The sequence below is a fragment of the Thunnus maccoyii genome, chromosome 4 (assembly GCF_910596095.1).
Source record: "Thunnus maccoyii chromosome 4, fThuMac1.1, whole genome shotgun sequence".
In the NCBI taxonomy this organism is placed as follows: domain Eukaryota; kingdom Metazoa; phylum Chordata; class Actinopteri; order Scombriformes; family Scombridae; genus Thunnus; species Thunnus maccoyii.
In genome coordinates, this window is record NC_056536.1 from 30,647,970 (window position 1) to 30,667,328 (window position 19,359).

General features: G+C 40.7%; 1 protein-coding gene across 2 annotated transcripts in view; it reads left to right on the forward strand.

Annotated features, from left to right (window-relative positions):
* Window positions 1-19,359, forward strand: part of LOC121895579 (cryptochrome-1) — a 35,560-nt gene that overhangs the window by 14,938 nt on the left and 1,263 nt on the right. Inside the window, exons 3-14 of one of the 2 annotated variants that reach the window (XM_042408881.1) lie at window positions 4,908-5,016; window positions 5,217-5,359; window positions 6,545-6,729; window positions 9,078-9,166; window positions 9,299-9,439; window positions 9,687-9,998; window positions 10,177-10,328; window positions 14,003-14,205; window positions 16,819-16,932; window positions 17,043-17,192; window positions 18,654-18,734; window positions 18,934-19,048. In XM_042408881.1, the coding sequence (XP_042264815.1) occupies window positions 4,908-5,016; window positions 5,217-5,359; window positions 6,545-6,729; window positions 9,078-9,166; window positions 9,299-9,439; window positions 9,687-9,998; window positions 10,177-10,328; window positions 14,003-14,205; window positions 16,819-16,932; window positions 17,043-17,192; window positions 18,654-18,734; window positions 18,934-19,048 (1,794 nt within the window). Of the gene's footprint in view, window positions 1-4,907; window positions 5,017-5,216; window positions 5,360-6,544; window positions 6,730-9,077; window positions 9,167-9,298; window positions 9,440-9,686; window positions 9,999-10,176; window positions 10,329-14,002; window positions 14,206-14,429; window positions 14,532-16,818; window positions 16,933-17,042; window positions 17,193-18,653; window positions 18,735-18,933; window positions 19,049-19,359 lie in introns of those variants that run through there. The other variant, XM_042408882.1, reaches the window with a different exon arrangement.

Genomic DNA, 19,359 nt, shown 5'->3' on the forward strand with positions numbered 1-19,359 from the left:
TTATACTATGCTATACTATATTATACTATGCTATACTATATTATACTATGCTATACTATACTATATTATACTATACTATATTATACTATATTATACTATGCTATACTATACTATATTATACTATACTATACTATATTATACTATGCTATGCTATATTATACTGTATTATACTATGCTATACTATACTATACTACAGTAGTATTATCAGCAAAATGTATTTAGGCACTCTAAGCAAAAGTATCCTATTTCTTCCTTCTTCTTTTTTATAAAAACACATAATTTTCCATCCATATCATCATAAAAATTATGATTACACTGCGTATGAGTGTTACTATTTTATCTAGATCATGGTGAATTGTTCCTATCTTGTACTGCAACTCTGCAACATCAGCAGACTTATCAGCTAAGGATAAAGGAAGTTCAGCATTATATTTGTAAAGAGGAAGATGTAGAAATAAAAATTCGTGGAAGACAGGGTGAGACATGTCATCTGGGAGTCAGTTGGGCAAGATGGCGCTTGGACAGGAGAAGTGAAAACAGACATGACATTATCTATAAGGCTGTATTTGCTAGATTAAGAAAAGAACTGTAACGCCCAGTTAAGGTGTATAAAACCCTGTTATAAGCGCTCCACTGAGAGCCTTTTTCTTTGTAACCTCATCCTGTGTGTTGCATTGTGAAACGCTCCTTCTTTTACAAGTTCTGTTAAATTTTGGTACTTCGGCTCCGGTCTCTATTGTTTAATGGTCATTACGAAGAAATTCTTTAACACATATCTCAAACTAATGGAACACTTGTGACATCAAATTGTATAAAACATTTAAAATAAAACAAATTAAAGAGTGGCAAACACAAATATTAAAATGCAATACAGCAGGGTAGAATAACAATAAAAATTAAAATTAAATCAAATTTAAATGATTAAAAGCTTTTGATAAGATTTAATAAAAGCAAGATGAAAGAGGTGAGTCTTAAAATGTCTTTTATTTTTTAGTGCTGTAGAGCTCAATGACATGAGGCTGGCAATATACAACAACAGACAGTCAACACTTTAGTATGAAGGTGCCAAACTTTTCAGAACTTTTTTTTTTTAAAACCAGTAATAAAATTTTTAAATCACCTAAAAGAAAAAGTGAGTCAATGCAAAGATGCTCAAATGGGTGGCATGTGCTTTCTTTTACTTGTTTTTGTTAAAACTCTTAAATCAGTGAGCTGCATTTTAAGCTAAAGTCTGTTCACAGAGATGTACATAATTAACTTAACAGCACTTAATGAGGTTTAATGCTTCACTGTCTTGTTCTCCTTTGATACTGCTGCACATCTTCCACATGTTCTACTTCTTACTGTTCTGCACTTATTGTACTCTGATCCTGGAGGGATTACATTTTATAGGTCAAAACCTAGTATATAGCTGGACTGTGTATGAAATGCTAGACATTCAGTCAGTCAGGCACAGATTTTCACATGTATAGGTCTGGCCCTTGTGTTCCAGCCAAAAAATGGCATTATTCTACTGAGCTTGAATCTGTGGTAACCATGGTAATAAATCCACTGTAATTAATTAACAGCTGATGTCTTCTGCCAAAGTGCAGTTGAAATAACATCAGTACTTCAAAGCAGAATAAAAAGTTTTATTTTTAAGTTTAGAAGACTTGTGAAGTCAAAGTACTATGGACCGCACACAATAACATAGTTTCAATTTTTGGTCTTTTTAATTTCATTGTGATTGTGACTTTCAGTCTCATCTTGTCCACATTGTCATCATTCTGTTGTTGCTTATCTTGGAATTTTTAACAGCCACAAGAGAATAATGTAGCATCACAGTAGATGTTGAATCCACTGTTATCAGCCACATGTTATTAAGGTGTTTATTAATTGCATTACATTATAATCACATATACAGACTTTGACATTCTGACAGTATTAATAATTTAACGTTTTTGGGTAATATAAGTCTCCTTTTGCTGATTGTTTGGTTGTAGTAGGCCTTGGTCAAATAAAGTAAAACACCCTCAAGTGTAGATAGAACTCATTGCAAAGATCATCTTGGAGCCAATATAAAGAAGCTAAAACAGAAAACTGATATAACCATAATGTTTGGTTTCACTTAAAAGCCTAGCTGATTAATTTTAAATAAAGGTGAATTAAAGATGAGTTTGTTTAGAAGCTCAGAAAAGGGAATTTAAGTAGCCCAACCGGAAAAGTTACTGTCCTGGAACAACAAGGTGGATCTGATCTAAACAGCCAACATTAAAGAATCAGTCAAGATAAACCTAAATTCTTACACACAAGCACTGCATGGCTAGTGACAGAGATCGGGGATAACTGCTAGCATCATCTGTCAGCATCAGTAACCATTCTTTTAAAAAAAAAAAAAAGAAAGAAATCTTGACCGGAAGCTGTGATTGGTCCATTTAGTTAGTTAGTTAGTCAGACTTTATCGTCCCCAGAGGGAGATTCTTTTTCACAGCACTGTACATTAAAGGGAAAATCAACATTACACTTTACACACATCATCACACAATGACAGAAACACATGAAGTACAACACAACAGCACACAATAACGATGGGCAAAACAACATGAAAACAGTGAGTCATCTTCTTTAGGGTTGCTATGGCTGCAGGTACTAGGCTTTTGCGGAAGCAGAAAGCCTTCACCTCAGGGACCTGTATCTGCACGCAGAGGGCAGTACAGTGAACTGGCATTTGAGTGAGTACTTGATGTTCTGTGCTGTTGTATTTGCATTGCGTGTGATGGCCTTACAATGGACCTATTATCTTGGCAGCAGTGTTGGTTATGGTTGTGACTTTGATGTGGTTTGTGATAGAGAGCATGTTGAAGAAACAGGTGGAGCACTAGAGCAGGATAAGTTGAATAATACTTTGGTACAACAGTAGGAGGAGATGGGGAGGACGACAATGTCCTTTGAGTTTGATTCCTTTTTTAAATGTCCTTTGCATGCTGATCAAAGCTGAGTTTATTGTCCAGTGTGAGTCTGAGATATTTAAAGCTGTCAACCATTTCAGCTGTTCCGATATTGATGAGGATGGGGTACCTAAGTGTGCAACAGTGTTATGATAGTCCAGAACAGAGTGGTTATCTTTGAGAAGAGCAAGAATGGCAGTGTCGTCGGAGTATTTGAGGTAAGTGGTGCAGTCATTGGTGTACAGCATGTAGAGAAACAGGCTCAGCACAAAACCCTGCGGCGCTCTGGTGTTGGTGGTGAGTGCAGCTGATGTTGAGCCTACCCAAACAGCTTGCCGTCTGTCACTGAGGAAATTGTGCAGGAGAGGGATCAGATGGCAGGATTGTTGAGTCGGTGTAGCTTCTGGATCATCAGGTGCATTTTGATGGTCTTGAAAACAGAGCTGAAGCCTACAAAGAGGATCCTGGCTGACAGAGAGCGTGCCAGGGGAATCCAGGTGCTGCCCCTCTTGGCCCTGTAGGCAAATTGGAAGGGGTCCAGTTGTTGGTTGACAATTGGCAGGATGGTGTATAGGAGCAGATTCTCCAGGCACTTCATTATTATGGATGTGAGGATAATGGGGTGGTAATGATAGAGTTCTTTGGGTCAGGGTTTTTTTGGGTACTGGGATGATTGTTGCAGTTTTCTAGAGGGTGGGTATTGTGGCAAACCAGTAGGATTTGCAGAAGATTGAGCGAACAATTGGTGACAGTTTCTTGGCGCAGGTCTTGAGCACCCTTGCTGGGATGCCGTTAGGCCCCATACATCTTCCTCTAAGAAAGGGGCTGCCTCATTGGGGTCCAGCAAAGGGAGAGCTTTCAGCTCTTTAACACATTTGTCTGTGAAGTCCTGCGTTACGGTTTAGTCGTGAAAAGTTCTGTTTCAATCGATTTTGAGGGACTGTGTTTTGACTCACATCCAGTCGGGATTTTCACCATCTGGAACGCTTGTTTAGAACAGACGGAAGTGTGTGTCACAAATGGCCATCAGGAAACCGTTTAGAGGCAGAAACTCTACTTTAACCTTTTTAGTTTGTAGTGGGCAGAAGCCTCCTATCTGCACACATGTGCGCCCACATGCTTTCTTTTGTTATAAAGAGCATCCTCCTCCGGTGACTATTTCATATCCATATTCATTATGGTAATTTGAGCTGTTAGATTGTGGTCAATGGTAGTATGGTTCATTCAAAATGACAAAGATGACCGCAATCTGGCTCTGGAAAGACTATTTTATGCATTTTCAATTATTGGATGCATGCATCACTGACTGACGTGTTGTTGTTCTTATCAGCAAGTTGTCACTCATCAGCTTCCGAAGGACAAATATGATTGACTTGGTCCAAGCACATGTTCAGGGTTTGTACTGATGTAAATGCTAATATACAGTAATTTACAATACAAACATCAAACACAAGACACAATTTTGGATATGTTTTATGTATTTATTTGGTCTTTTACAGAGAAGAAGACACACAGAAAGAATTGTATTTTATTATTTTGTTCTGATGTATGTTGATCCATTAAAGCTTCAAACGTGTGTCTGACAGAGAGGGAAATCTGTTCTCACCGGGTTGCCGTATGCCTCATAAAGCCCAAAACACAAACACACACCGCAGGCAATTTTTGACAGACTATTCCAACAAAAACAAGTTGATGTCATTGTCAAAGCTTTCACAGTACGATATGACATCAAGCAGGGACTAAAATGTGAGACCCAGTAACACCAAACTAACAGCTGCAGAAGAAACAGAAGGATCTGAGGATAGAAATTCACTCTTTCATACATATTTTGTAAAGATGTAGAAAAAGTAAAAACAGATAAGAAATATGATTTTCCTCCAGGATGCATAGTGAAACTCTGTCATTTCTTCAATTGTTACAAATCATAGTCAAATCATTTTTCAACTCTTTCTCTACCTCCTCTTTGTCGTCATTCATCAGGTTTCTCCTCCAGTGTTTGGAGGATCTAGACGCCAGCCTTCGGAAGCTCAACTCCCGCCTTTTTGTCATCAGGGGCCAACCAGCCAACGTGTTCCCACGGCTCTTTAAGGTCAGCATCGACAGAAAATTGACAGTTATGATAATCTCATTCAAACAAAGTCAACCAATGCCAAAGAGTTGCTTGTTCAAGTGACTGAAACATTAGGATTTTCTGCTTTTTGTTGTTTTTATATAAGTAGTTTTAAGATGTCACCTTGGCCTCTTGGAAATTTTAATCTCTCTGTCTCTCTCTCTCTCTCTCTCTCTCAGGAATGGAAGATCTCTCGACTGACCTTTGAATATGACTCAGAGCCTTTTGGGAAAGAGAGAGACGCTGCCATCAAGAAGCTGGCCATGGAGGCAGGCGTGGAGGTCATTGTCAAGATATCACACACCCTCTACGACCTGGACAAGTAAGAAAAAGACAAACAGCTGTAAAGACGTCAATGACGTTGGATTGTTGAGTAAACTGTCATGTAGCCAGATGATGGTCCAAGACCTCACGAGAACTCAAATTTAAAGAGCATTAAAGAATCTTAACACAAGGTCTCAATATTATTTTCAATGCACATAATATTATCAACCAATAGGAATATGAAGATACTTTTTATTTCTTGGATTTTCTTGGCAACTGCTGCACATCTTTATGTTCAACAGCTTTAGAAGGTATCCCTTGTATGCTTTTCCGAATGATCAAGCAGCTCTATACATCAAATATATTCCGCGTATCCAAATATCCATATTTGCATCCTCTTTTTCCTCATATCTCTTTGTAAAACAGCCAACCAGAAGATTACATCACAGCTGCCTTTTTAAAAACAATCAAACCATCTGTCTTTGCAGGCAGCACATGCTTTGCATCTCCAGCTCTTTTGTGTTCTATTGCTTCTGCTCTAAAAGGTTTTTTTTCATAAGTTGGTTTACACTGTGGACATGAAACTCTGATATTAACCAAAAATAATCTTACAAAAGCCTGTTTTGGTGTCAAATGAAAAGTTAAACTGTACATAAAACCCAGCTTTGATAACGAAGCAGTAGATTACTGCTTGACATGAGTCCAACTGCAGTCAGTAGCGCCATCTTGAGTCCATGTGGAGTAAGACAGGAGCACAAAATCATTTACAGGTGTGTGTGTGTGTGTGTGTCAGATACAGGACAGCCATGATAGATGGCCATAAAAACAGTTTCTGTGTTTTTAATTTATTTGTATACATCTATTTTTAAGCTGATTTCCTTTTGATCATCTAATTTTAGGATTACTGACTGACCATTTGAAATGGATTTTGATCCATCAGAGCTTCATGGAAAGAAAACATGCTGTTGTCTTGGCAACAAGAATAGTGACAAAGTAATCTACTTTTTACCAAAAATACTGATCTTTATCTGTATCTTAATAACAGTTTCTAACATGAGAAAAACAGGGCTGTAAAAATAGGTCTAGATCAGTCAATGACGCTTAAATTCCAAATGAGTTTCCAAATTCACTATTTTTTGCAAGAGAAATGTTGATTCGTGTGTCTGTTTCTGAGAGAAACTTCAGTAGTTTTTGTTCTACTTGCAGATTAGATTTGACCAGTCTTTGTCTCTGTCCCTTCCAGGATCATAGAGCTGAATGGCGGGCAGCCTCCTCTTACCTACAAACGTTTTCAGACCCTGATCAGTCGACTGGATCCTCCTGAGATGCCCGTGGAGACGCTGTCGGACAGTCTGATGGGTCGCTGCGTCACCCCCATCTGTGAAGACCACGGAGACAAGTACGGGGTCCCGTCCTTGGAAGAGCTTGGTGAGAAAAACACACACCTGACCAGAATTTACAAGCATATAGTGAAAGAAGTAGTAGTAAGAATTAAGTGTTCATTTACTGTAATGAAAAACATCAGTGTTGAAAATTACAAAATTCAAAACAAACTAAGGGTTTGTTTGTTCGCCATATCCATAAAAAACACATTTAAGATTGATTTAGACTGAAACAAAATGAAAATCGCTTCCTAAATTAACACTGTAAGCTCATTAACTGTCTTTAAACCACCAATCCAGTTTCTCTATTTAAAAGTAAATCTCATCTAAACCCTGACTATTGGATTAATTAGATGACACCTTCACCTCCTTTTTGAGGTGCAATCCAGATGTCTGGTTTCCATTGGCAGACGGTGACAGGCCATTAATACAGTTGACTACACTGTAGCCATCTGCTGCTCACACCTGTGCGAGTATTTTACTAGGAACCTTTAAATAAAGACATTTAAGGTGTTAAGTCTCTAATACGGTCAGTGCAGATGTCTGGTTTCTCTTTGTGAAGGTTTATTCCACACAAGCTGTTATTTGTCCCCTAAATTAGCCAAGTAACCTGTTAACCCTCTTACACTCAAGTCAGTCCAGATGTCTGGTTTCCATTCACAGAAAGCCACACAGTCCATTCACACTCTTACAGTCCTGGCACCACCTGCTGCTCTCACCTGTACTCAAGAGTCCCTAATTAACTTTTTGGGTCATCAGTCAAGAGCTGGTGAACTAATAAAAGACACCTTTCAGCTAACAAGATTACTCCCAAAACATTGCAGGTGGAATTTTTTATTTATTTATTTATTAAACGTCCTGTTTGAGACTTTCAGCACAGAGTCAATTAGGTTTAGAGTTTATATGACCAGGGGACTCCTGGATCTTTTGCATATTGCTGAGTAAATTGATTTGATGAAGGTCTTTATTAAAGTGAGAAGAAGTGACCAACAGTTTATGGGATTCTTTAGTTTCTTTACTTAGTGCTATATACCGATCTTGCTGGATGTGAGTATGATAGTGACTGTACAGAATCACTTATTCACTACTCCCTACATAACAAACACTCGATAGTTTTTAGTGAGCAGTTAACTTGAGATTTTGTATAACAGTAGCCCAGAACAGTCAAACCAAACACTCGATCAAGAAAGGGGCCTTCCACGTTTTTCACAGGTTTCGCAGCCTCCATAGGTTCTCCTACATGCTTGGAAGAGGAGTTATCGATTGGTTGCAATCTCCAACCTCACCACTAGATGCCACTAAATCCCACACATTGGTCCTTAAAGACTTCACACATTTAAAAAATGCATTCAAACTCAGACAACAGAACCCTCCAGGCAGGTCCAGAGGTCAGAATTACTGGACTCTCTCTGAAAAAGTAAAATATCTTTTGGTTGAACTCTATAAAATGGGACCAGAATCAATTGGTAGTACAATAAAGGAACTGTACGCATAATTTACTAGTTAAAAAAGAGATTTAGTGTTAACTGCTAAAACCACTTGACTGTCAATTTTGATGGAATTCCCTTTTAAATGTATTTTTATGATGCATTGCATGACAGAGTGGCATGATAATAACTGCTGTAAAGCTCCTATCTTGATTTTTTTTTTTTTTGAGCAATATTGCTGTCTCTATTTAAGCTTTGAACCTGTTACTTAATTTGTAGATGGCTCATACATTAAACTTTGTATGCAATTTTCAATACATGGTTTTATACTTGTTATACCAAACATTTTTAAACATGTTGGAAATGCGGTACAATGGTTTATAATTAATTTAAAATTAAAAATAAGTAGACAACACATGTATACAAACAGCAAATGGAAAGCAGTTAGCGGTTAAAAAACACACAGCAGCAGTCTAGAGGAGAGAGTTGGGAGATATACGTTAAGAAACTGATAAAGCTGTGGGCTGTGTCGAGTGGAAAACTTCACGTTGTTCAGCTTTGTACTGCAGCACGCAAGAAAAGGTCATAATGTTCTCCCACTCTTCCTCTAATAAGGGAGCAGTGCCACTGCTCGACTGAGGGTGTGATACTTTCACAGCAGTAGGTGTACAGCCGAAGACTATTACGCAACAGTTACCTAAGCATATGTATTATTTGTCAAATTTGTATGAATAAACCGAAAATAACAAGGAGAAGCAAGAAAGGCAACCAATTAGACATGGCTGGTCATGCCTTGTAGGAATTGTTAGCAGGGTTGAAGCACCTGCTAATTGCCAGGATGAAACTACAAGCTGTATGAGATTTTAATTCAGCATATATGACATAACCGGTTGACATAACAGAAGGATTGTTGACAAGTATGACACTTTTGTACACCAGGAAGGTGATTCAGATGAATGTTTTTCAGGCTTTGACACCGAGGGCCTGCCTTCAGCTGTGTGGCCGGGAGGAGAGACTGAAGCTCTGACCAGGATAGAGCGCCATCTGGAGAGAAAAGTCAGTATTCCCGATCACACAAACTCTGCTGAAATGTATAAATCTTATGGGAATTACAGATTTTTAATTGTTTTCATTGACTGACTCTACCTCTCCTCTTGTATTTCTCTCTCTCTCTGTCTCTTTTTCCAGGCGTGGGTGGCTAATTTCGAGCGTCCCAGGATGAATGCCAACTCCCTGCTGGCCAGCCCAACAGGCCTCAGCCCCTACCTGCGCTTCGGCTGCCTCTCATGTCGCCTTTTCTACTTCAAGCTCACCGACCTCTACCGAAAGGTCAGTTTACAACTCTTCCAGTGTAGCTCTCGTTGACTGAAGCTGTTTTATGTCAACTCCTATGGACAGTGTGTAAAATACCTAATGAGAAACAGATTTAGATAGATGTATAGTATATTTATGTGCTTCATAGATTTATATACTATACATTCAAAACAGAGAAGGCCTGTGTCAGTCACTCAGTCTATGTAGATATAGCCTACGACAGCACTGCATGCTTTAAAATCCTATATTTATTTTTTGTCAGGTGAAAAAGAACAGCTCCCCTCCGCTTTCCCTGTATGGCCAGTTACTGTGGCGTGAGTTCTTCTACACCGCAGCGACCAACAACCCACGCTTCGACAAGATGGAGGGGAACCCCATCTGCGTCCGCATCCCCTGGGACAAAAATCCCGAGGCACTCGCTAAGTGGGCCGAGGCCAAGACAGGCTTTCCCTGGATAGACGCCATCATGACGCAGCTGAGGCAGGAGGGCTGGATCCATCACCTAGCCCGGCACGCAGTGGCCTGCTTCCTCACCAGAGGGGACCTGTGGATCAGCTGGGAGGAAGGGATGAAGGTGAGGAGGGAGGAACATATGCTTCACAAACAAAACGTTAATCACCTCTAGGCCAGTCGGTGTAAATTTGTGATGATTTCCGATATGGCTGTCAAGGTTTTGTACCCTGAAAGCTCTCTGGTACACCGATTTTATACATCAAACATCTATATGATCTGTCATCTTTTTGATGCTGCAGGTCTTTGAGGAGTTGCTTCTAGATGCAGACTGGAGCGTGAATGCAGGCAGCTGGATGTGGCTGTCCTGCAGTTCATTTTTCCAGCAGTTTTTCCACTGCTACTGCCCCGTGGGCTTCGGCCGACGCACCGACCCCAACGGGGACTTCATCAGGTGGGTACCTTTCCTGGCATCGCCCCCTTGGTGCCAGCTGCTGACCCCCCTCCCCCTGGATGGCAACCTTCTTCCCTCTTTCTCTCTGGACTACACACATGCAGGGAAATTGAGCGAGCAGGAAGGGCCACAGACATGCTTGTATAGACTCGGGACCCGACACACATCAGTACACACATTAATGCAGGTGCAAAGCGGTTTGTTTTGGGCAGCTGTAACAATTAGGGACTTCAGGTTTTCCAATTTCCAGTCTTCACATCTGTATTTGTCACAAGGTTATGTATATAATGCTATTCTTGGTATCACCTTTCAGTAATTAGCCATCTCCTACAGTCCTACTTATTTCAGAAAATAACAATGTTGTGGTTCTCAGAGTTCAGTTCAGTTCTATTATAACGATCGCAAATAGACAAGAGTCACTCATACACGCACACGCATCATACACAACCATAGGGTTAATTTACCAGACAAAAACAGGGAGAGAGATGGAGGGATAAAGGGGGACCTCCAGATCTCTGGGTAAGTGAACGAAAGAGAATCATTCCTCCTCTCCTCTTATTTTTGCCCATCAGTCCATTTTCTATTCTGTTAAAACTTCAGCACTTTAGTTTTAGGAATCAGGCATGTCTTATTTATCAGTATATCAGTGTTCACAGTGCACTTCTTTGCGTGCCCTGTTATTGTTTGTGAATGTCTGTTTGGTGATTGTGTACGCGGGCGTATCTGTAGTTTATATATATATATATAACTGTTGACACCAGATCAATTTTACTGAAAAGGCGTAGATTCTTTATTCTCTTTTCTCTGGATGTGGCTCTGTGTTTGTGTCTTGGCTCATCTGTTTTTTTGGTGGATTGGGGAGAAAGTTCAGCTATCCCTCTCCCCTTCGTAGATTGTAGCTGATTGCTTTTAAGATGATTGGCCGTTCTCACGCCCCTCCACCCAGGTGCAGCCAGGCTTGCCAGCCTGGGCTACCTTGGATGGAAGTAGGGGATCGAGTTGAGAAATCGGTGGCCGTTTTTGTTTTTACTTACCTGTGCAACCCTGAGGGACAGGACTTTGCTCGCGCCCCAGCAGCACCCTCTGGGCGGGTTTGTAACTTGGTAGCGTCTCATTTCGTCAAAAGGGATTCTGACCGCTTAGTAGGGAAATGCCTTGCCTGCATTCGTTAGGTAGAGGACTATGAAGCATTCCCCAGAGGGTAGTGATGAGAGGCGTTGGACCAGCTGTAGCTCTGCCATCGCAGTGATGCACGGATGGCGCTGGTACTAGTGACCCGTGTCGTGCCACGCAAGATGGTCCATTGTCCAGGCGCTGGTCAAAGCCCCTCATCCAACCCTTTGTGAAATGTTCAGTGGTGCTCTGCTTATGTGAATGCAGCCCTGCTGGCTCAGGTGGACCTGGAGCAGTGGCTGGTAAATATAGACAGTGACAAACACACACTCACACACACAGAAATGCAAACATAGACACTCACGCACACAAGCAACACACATTATATTATTACAATTTCTTGCGATCAGACACAGCTCAATTTGTATACATTAAAATTGTTTAAAGTATATGCAAAATAAAAGCATTCTTCCCATTTGGGGAAACATGTCCATTAGTTGCATTGGTCAATAAGCCAGACTTCAGTTTCACGTTCAGATTTACTGTCATTCATGCATACTCAAGTCTACAGACAAAACAACACCACAGACAAAACAATCAACAAATAAGTGCAAGTCCAACTTTCACATTATATCATAAATAAAAAATCAAGAACCAAAAAAGCAAGATGATGCATTGTATCTGAGCACATCACACACTTCCCCTCATTGCATATCCTCTTTCTCAAACACAACAGAGTCACTTAACACATACACTACATAAACCACCCGCTGTCCTCTGCAGGACTGCTTGCTACTGGCAGGTTGCTTATCTTCCTGACAAAAGGGTTGTAGTCCCTTTTGGTGAAATGAGGGGGCCCCCTAGTGGGCCAGCCCAGAGTGTGGCGCTGTGGCTGTGGGAGGGGACAGTCAGCAGGGGGGCCGTCGGCCCGCTGACCACTTAAAAGACAACCACCACAGTCTGAAGGACAGGGGGAGCAGGCAGGAGCTCTTTTCTCAGTCCACCACTGTCTGATCATGGGGAGGGAGGTGGGGGGAAGGTTGGAGGGAGGGTGGGGGCCTGGAGCTGTGAGGTATAATGGAAGACTTCTGTCATCGACTAGGAACATTCAGCATTAATTTAAGTAGACATTTAGTCACTTTTTTTCCAGACTGACATAAACTGAGGACACAGGGATGTGGACGCTGAGCTCTTGGAAGAATTAAACCCATAAATATTCAGGTGTTGGGGCGTTTTTTAAGCCACTGCTGCCCTCAAGCCCCAAGGGCAGCTGAAGGGGAAATCAAAGACAAAAAAAGTAGATTTAAAGTAAATATCTCGATTTCTCGATGGCAGAACTTTTCCACTATACACCTGCTCTTTTCAGGGTTGGGTGGTGGGGTGTAGGGTGGGCTGCGGGTGGGTGGGTCACTACACTCTGCTTTCTAACCGCGTGTTACAGTAGAAGTCTCCTAGCATCATCAACCCAATCGGCAGTGATCTCTCTCTCTTGCGATGGGGCGATCTCCGTAGCAACCCGGAGCGCCGTCCGTCGTGTGTGTTTGTGTGTGTCGGTCCACCAAGGCCGCACCACACCCCCGCCCCCACCCCCTCTCTCTCTGCCTCTCAGCGCTGCACTGTGCCGCTTTCCACAGTTCCACTTGCCCCCCTCCTTTGTCCTGTCTGTCTCCCCTCCTCGGACTGGGTAAGGTTGGACCAAGTGCACTAGGTAGGTGGCCTCTCTTTGTCACATGGAGCAAATCCACGACAGCCAAGGATTAAAAACAAACTCCAGCAGGTTGGAATGGTACTGTGAGATGTTGAATTCTCTATCTTGTTGCAGTCAGTGTTTTTTATATTGGCTTCATTCTCTTGGAGGATCACACTTTTTGTCTGTGGTGTGGCTGCTTACACACCAGCTTACAGTAAATGTTGTTCGGGACCACAGCCCCTGGTTTTTTCCATCACGTTTTGAACTTAAGTCCACATGCACTGTGATGATAACTCACTTCAGTGCCAGAAAAGCTTTCAGACTTGTAGAGCAGTGACTTTGTATTCATACTCTCATGTACTGTAGCCATACTGTGCAGTGTTGTGGTTGTTTGTAGCTTTCATTTTGTAGCACCTATTTTCCATAATACTTGTAAGCATGAAGTGTTGAAGACCAGCATGCTCTTATCAGTTATAGAACATACATGGGCTGTGCATATATATATATCATTTAATAAAATGACTCAGATCTGTTTGAGTAATACTTTTCTTAGTATGAAAAAACCTAAAAAAAAGTATCAGATGTATGCATAATTATCAAAGACATTACCAAAAAATACAGTTGGACTGCATTTTAAATGTCACAATTAAAATAAATACTGTAACTTTTTCTAACTAATATTTGAAATAGTGGAAACATAGCTTTTGTTTCAACTTTTACATTAAGATACTAAAATTTTGTACATTGTTTTTGTGTTAGTTTTAAAGAATAACTCTGCATCCCTGAATCAATCCCACCCCAGTTTTACTCTGTAATCTTCCTCGTCACGTTGACACAAGCAGGCGTATCTAATGTCTCCCTGTGCTTCCAGGCGATACTTACCTGTCCTTCGAGGTTTTCCCGCTAAGTTCATCTACGACCCGTGGAACGCCCCGGAGTCCGTGCAGGCGGCCGCCAAGTGCATAATCGGCGTCCATTACCCGAAGCCCATGGTGCACCACGCAGAAGCAAGCCGGCTCAACATCGAGAGGATGAAGCAGATCTACCAGCAACTTAGCCGATACAGGGGACTGGGTAAGTGTAACAAGACTGAACACAATAGCACCCCCTTGAGGGTGTAATACTCATTACACGCCCATAAAATAAAATGTTAGATGGATGAAAATTGGAGAAAGCTTAGCTATCCTTATAGCTCGGCTGATAACTTTAGACGTTTAATTAATATGATGTGAGCGATGAGCAGCACCTTCCTAGAGCATCAGTCATAACTTACGGGGTTCTCTCACAATTGTTCTCAGCTCAGTAGAGACACAAGACAAGGCTGTCCATTAAGTCCCTTGATTTCTGCACTAGTGCTTGAACCTCCAGCGGCAGTCATACGACCCCAACTTCCCTGGTATCCAGACAGGTGACTCTACACACAAACTAATGCTGTACGTAGATGATATATTACTTTTTATAACAGAACCTCAATGGTCTCTCCTATCTCTATTTAAAACGATTGATCTGTTTTCTAAATTATCAGGTTAGAAGGTCAACTGGGCAAAATCCGAGGCACTTGCTCTTACACCCTACTGCCCCAAAAACTTGTTTAAACCTGGTGATTTTATTTATCGGCCCGCAATTGGCATAAAATATCTCATTCTTACATTCTTCCCACAGCTTTCAGACCTTTTACGTACTAATTTGAGGCTGGTGTCTTTAAAATAAATTGTATATCTTAATTTAAGTACCTATTACAGTCACTTCCCATCAACATCCCCCTGACGTAAGAATTCAATAGATTTTGTGACATATTTCTCTGGAATGGTAAACACCCCAGACTGAATTTGGGGAAAAAAAACACAGAGACCAGTAGATCAGGGAGGGCTTGGTCTCCATCACATGGTTCATGGTCTTTACCCCTAGAACGAGGTCTTCCTTGGCCATACCATTGAGAGCTCCTTGTGTAGACCACTTCACCCTATTGACTTTGTTGGTCGCAGCAGACTCACCCAGTCTTATCAATTACGCAGTGGTTGTGAAAGAGAATAGCTGCTATATGCAAATTTGACCCTCACCGTCACATTTCAGCCTCTATTTGGTTAAAACCACAAGTTATGTAAAGGACACTCACCTGTTATCTGGAATCGTGGTTTGACAGAGGCATTAAGGTATTTGGTGATCTTTTATGAAAGGAGCACTATTAGATCTTTCAACAATCTAAGAGTCTTTTGTGCTATCTCAATATCAGTATTGGCGTTATTTACAATAGAGTCATCTGCTTGTTCAAATATTTGGATTCCCCTACACACCACCACCCCACCGTAGACGTCTTCATGCAAATATTAATGGTGTTTGGGCTAAGACACTAAGCATCTGAATATTTCTCAATGCTGCTACGCCACCGAGATAACTCAGCCTCTTCCCTTGAAACAGTCTGGGAGTCTTATCTGGGTGTGTCATTCACAGAAAAGTAGAACCTGGTATTAAGAAATTTTTAAAAATATGTCCAGAGATCTTAAAACCAGACTCGTTCATTACTGGACACCATCAAAATTATAGAAGGTTAAACTAAGAGATAGCCCTGAACGCTGGAAATGCCAGACAGGAAATGCCAGGCACTCTGAAATACATGTTATGGGACTGCCCTAACATACGAGACTTCTGGGTCTAGAATTCGATCTGTCAACAATCTAAAAGAGTCTTTTGCATGACCTTTATATCAGTTATTTACAACAGAGACATCTGCTTGTTCAAATATTTGGATTCCCCTCCACACCACCACTCCACCGTAGACGTCTTCATACAGATATTAATGGTGTTTGGGCTAGGACGCTAAGCATCTTAATATTTCTCAATGCTGCTACGCCACCAAGATAACTCAGCCTCCTCCCTTGAAACAGTCTGGGAGTCTGATCTTGGTGCATCTTGGAGAGGGTACTCTGATATACATGTTATGGGACTTCCCTAACATACGAGACTTCTGGGTGAGAATTAGCACCCATATTGAGCATACTCAGAGGTAAAAAATCTCTTCTCTCCTAGTCTATTTGTTTCCGGTGTCCTTGTCTTCTTAAAGATCTGTGTCCCTCACATGCAGAGTCAACAGATCCAAACAACCCTCATACTGGGCTGCAAACAAATTGTGTATGAATGGAAGTTCCCTGATGCTCCTTCTGTAAATTCCTGGTTTAGTCAGCTTGGAAAAATTGGGAAACCTCATTAAGTGAATGTACAACTTACCGTTATCTGTCTTCTACTTAAGTGTGAACAATTGTAAAAACATGCTCTTTTTTTCTTTTTCTTCTCAAATCAGTGCTGTTTGTTACTTTGTACATTGTGGCTTCACTGCAAACAGCTTCTCAGGCTTCCCTTTCTTTCATTACATATGAGTCTATTTTATTTAATGCTGTATCCTCTCAAGGGGGTTGTTCTCAAGCGCTAATTATATATCTCTTTTTTTGTCTTTGTATTGTACTGGTGTCTACATTGCATATGTTATATGTGGAATCTTTAAAAAACCATACCTGTGTTTCCCAACATGGAGCACTCAAGATATTTTGTCAGGCCATCAACTGCATTCCCCTACCATCTGTCCTTGTTAAATGGCCAAATGGAAACAATTTTAGAGTTTTGTCTCCTCAGGGAATTAAAATCTGTCTTCAAAATAAATTTTCAAACAAATATCTTTTGTACGTCTTTCAGGCCTGTTGGCGTCAGTGCCGTCCACCAATGGGAATGGGAACGGGAACGGAGGAATGATGGCTTACTCTCCTGGAGAGCAGCAGCCAGGGACCAACAACAACAACAACTCACATTGTAAGTCAATTTTATACAAATAATATTGTGAGGAATTTTTTTATTGGCGCCGTCATAGTGATGGTGTGTTTATTTACCCATTTCCTCTGTGTTGTTTGTTTTTTTTTCAGTGCCTGGAGTGTCGGGGAGCTCCGTTGCAACAGGTAACGGCAGCGGGAGCATCCTACTTAACTTTGACAGTGAAGAACAGTCGGGGCCTAGCGGTGTTCGGCAACAGCAACAACAAATGCAACCGCTGCCACAACAACAGCAACAGCATGGTATTTCCTCACCTGACATGGATGTTTCCTGATAGCATTACTATCATTTCACTTTCAGTCTGTTTATAACATTGATACCAGTTGTACCCATTGTTTAAATAGGCAAATCAAGAACAGCACTGTTGACATTCCCTAATGCAGGCTTTGTTCTGCGGTTTTCGCAACGCATTCCACTGCTACAAGTAGCCTATCCATCTAGGGAAGTACCTAGAGTACTTCTCATCGCTGTCTATGCAATCTAAACTTACTCAGAAAGGCTTCATGATCATTGTTTGAATTTTTTACTCAAAAGGTCCCCCCCCCCATTTCCTTCTCTTTTGTACAACCATTACGCCAAAATTCTCTGAGAAATATCAAAATCTATGCATACTGAGAGGAAATTTACAGATCCATGCTCAGTAAATTTGCACATTTATGCTGAGTAAATATGCAGAAATAAAACAGAAAACAAAATGTATTGGTCTGTATTTCATTGTAGTTAAGTACTAAATGGGAAAAAAAAATAGACAACTTAGCAACAACTCAGGTAATGGCCTGACACTGTGAAAGAAAACTGAATAATAGGTTATCATTTGATGTATTTCTTGAATATATCACACATGTTTTAGATAGTTATACTTTTATCTGAGCCAGTGATAAGATAAACTATAGTTATGTAGATGTTTATGTGTAAATCTGATAAGCTTTTAGAGGATAGTGTGGTAGTAATGTTATTTTGTGATGCTACTTGGTGCATGCTTATGTACTGTCATATATGGTCGTGAAGAAAGACTGTTCCTAGGTTAGTTGATGGTTGGTTGCTGACCTGTAAGGTTAGTAAACAGATGTCTTGAATTCTGTAAAAGTAGTATTTAAGTGCCAACTTTTCAGACAAAGAGAAGATAGCAAGGCAGCATGCATCATTGTCTCCAGAACTATGATGCATTGTACTTCTGATTGTACTATTTGATTACATTATTTCATAACCTAAGAATGCTCTATTTGTGTGTTTTATTGAGTGATCAGCTATTTCCCGTTACAACACCCACTCTGAAAGTGGATGTTGACGACAGATGTCTTTAGTTAAAACACAGTGTACTCTTGTTGGAGGCCAGACAGTTCATGGTTATACCACAAAATAGCCTATAATAAACCTTATAATCCATAATAACCTTGCAGAATTGAATAATTTAATTGGTGCATGGTAGTAAATGTTCTGTGGTCATGTCCAGGTGTGCAGCTTGAGGGGGGGGGGGTTGGGAACCACCGCCCTAAAGGATGAACCCTTGTAATTTCAGTTCCATCACAGCTTTTTAAAGCAACCAGCAAGACTTAAAGACTCTTAACTATAAAAGGCTTTTTTTTGCATATATGTAAAATCATTATATTAAGACTATATGAGTGTAACTGTAACATTTGATAGTGATATTTAACTTTAAAGCCCTATCACAAAACACAAAATGTTTGATGTGTGTGTTGCAGGATACCACTCAGTGCCAGACGCTAACCAGACCATCACCAGCAGCCGACTCTACCACGAGTTTGCTGTGCCTCAACACCCAGGTAGAAAACAGACCTGACTCTGTCCCTCTTGTACCACTAGATGCTCTAATTTCAGATGGAGAAATGTAGGAATTCGTAGGGGAATCACCAAAGATTCATCTAACTAGACCTCACATTTTCTCAGTTTACTACTCTTGTATCCCCAATAGGAGAGCGTTTCAGATAATGATAAAGATTTCTTTTTGTTTTGAACATTCAGGACTCCTCCTGCACAACAGAAGCAGCATCACAGGAAAACGGGAGCGCGAGTCGGAACGCGAAGGTTCGGGGGAGGAAGACCCGGCGGCGTCCTGCTCCGCTCACAAGATGCAGAGGTCAGCTTTCTTCTCATCGTAGTACACAATGTTGTCAGTGGCGCTTAATTGTTACTTTTATGGCTCAGATGGCATTGAAACTGTCTGGATTTTGATTATTAGCATATTTTTTATGATCTGTTTGACAGTAGAGAGCTGAAAGGTTTTGTACACTATTAAAACTATTAAAATTTATGTTTTAATATCTCAAAATCACAGCGAGAGTCAAAAATGATATTCAGATGGAATTGTAGACAACACTTTGGGGATTCAACACCTGGTACTACAACTTAAATGGTTCATAATGGCCTCCAAATATCTGTCAACTGTAG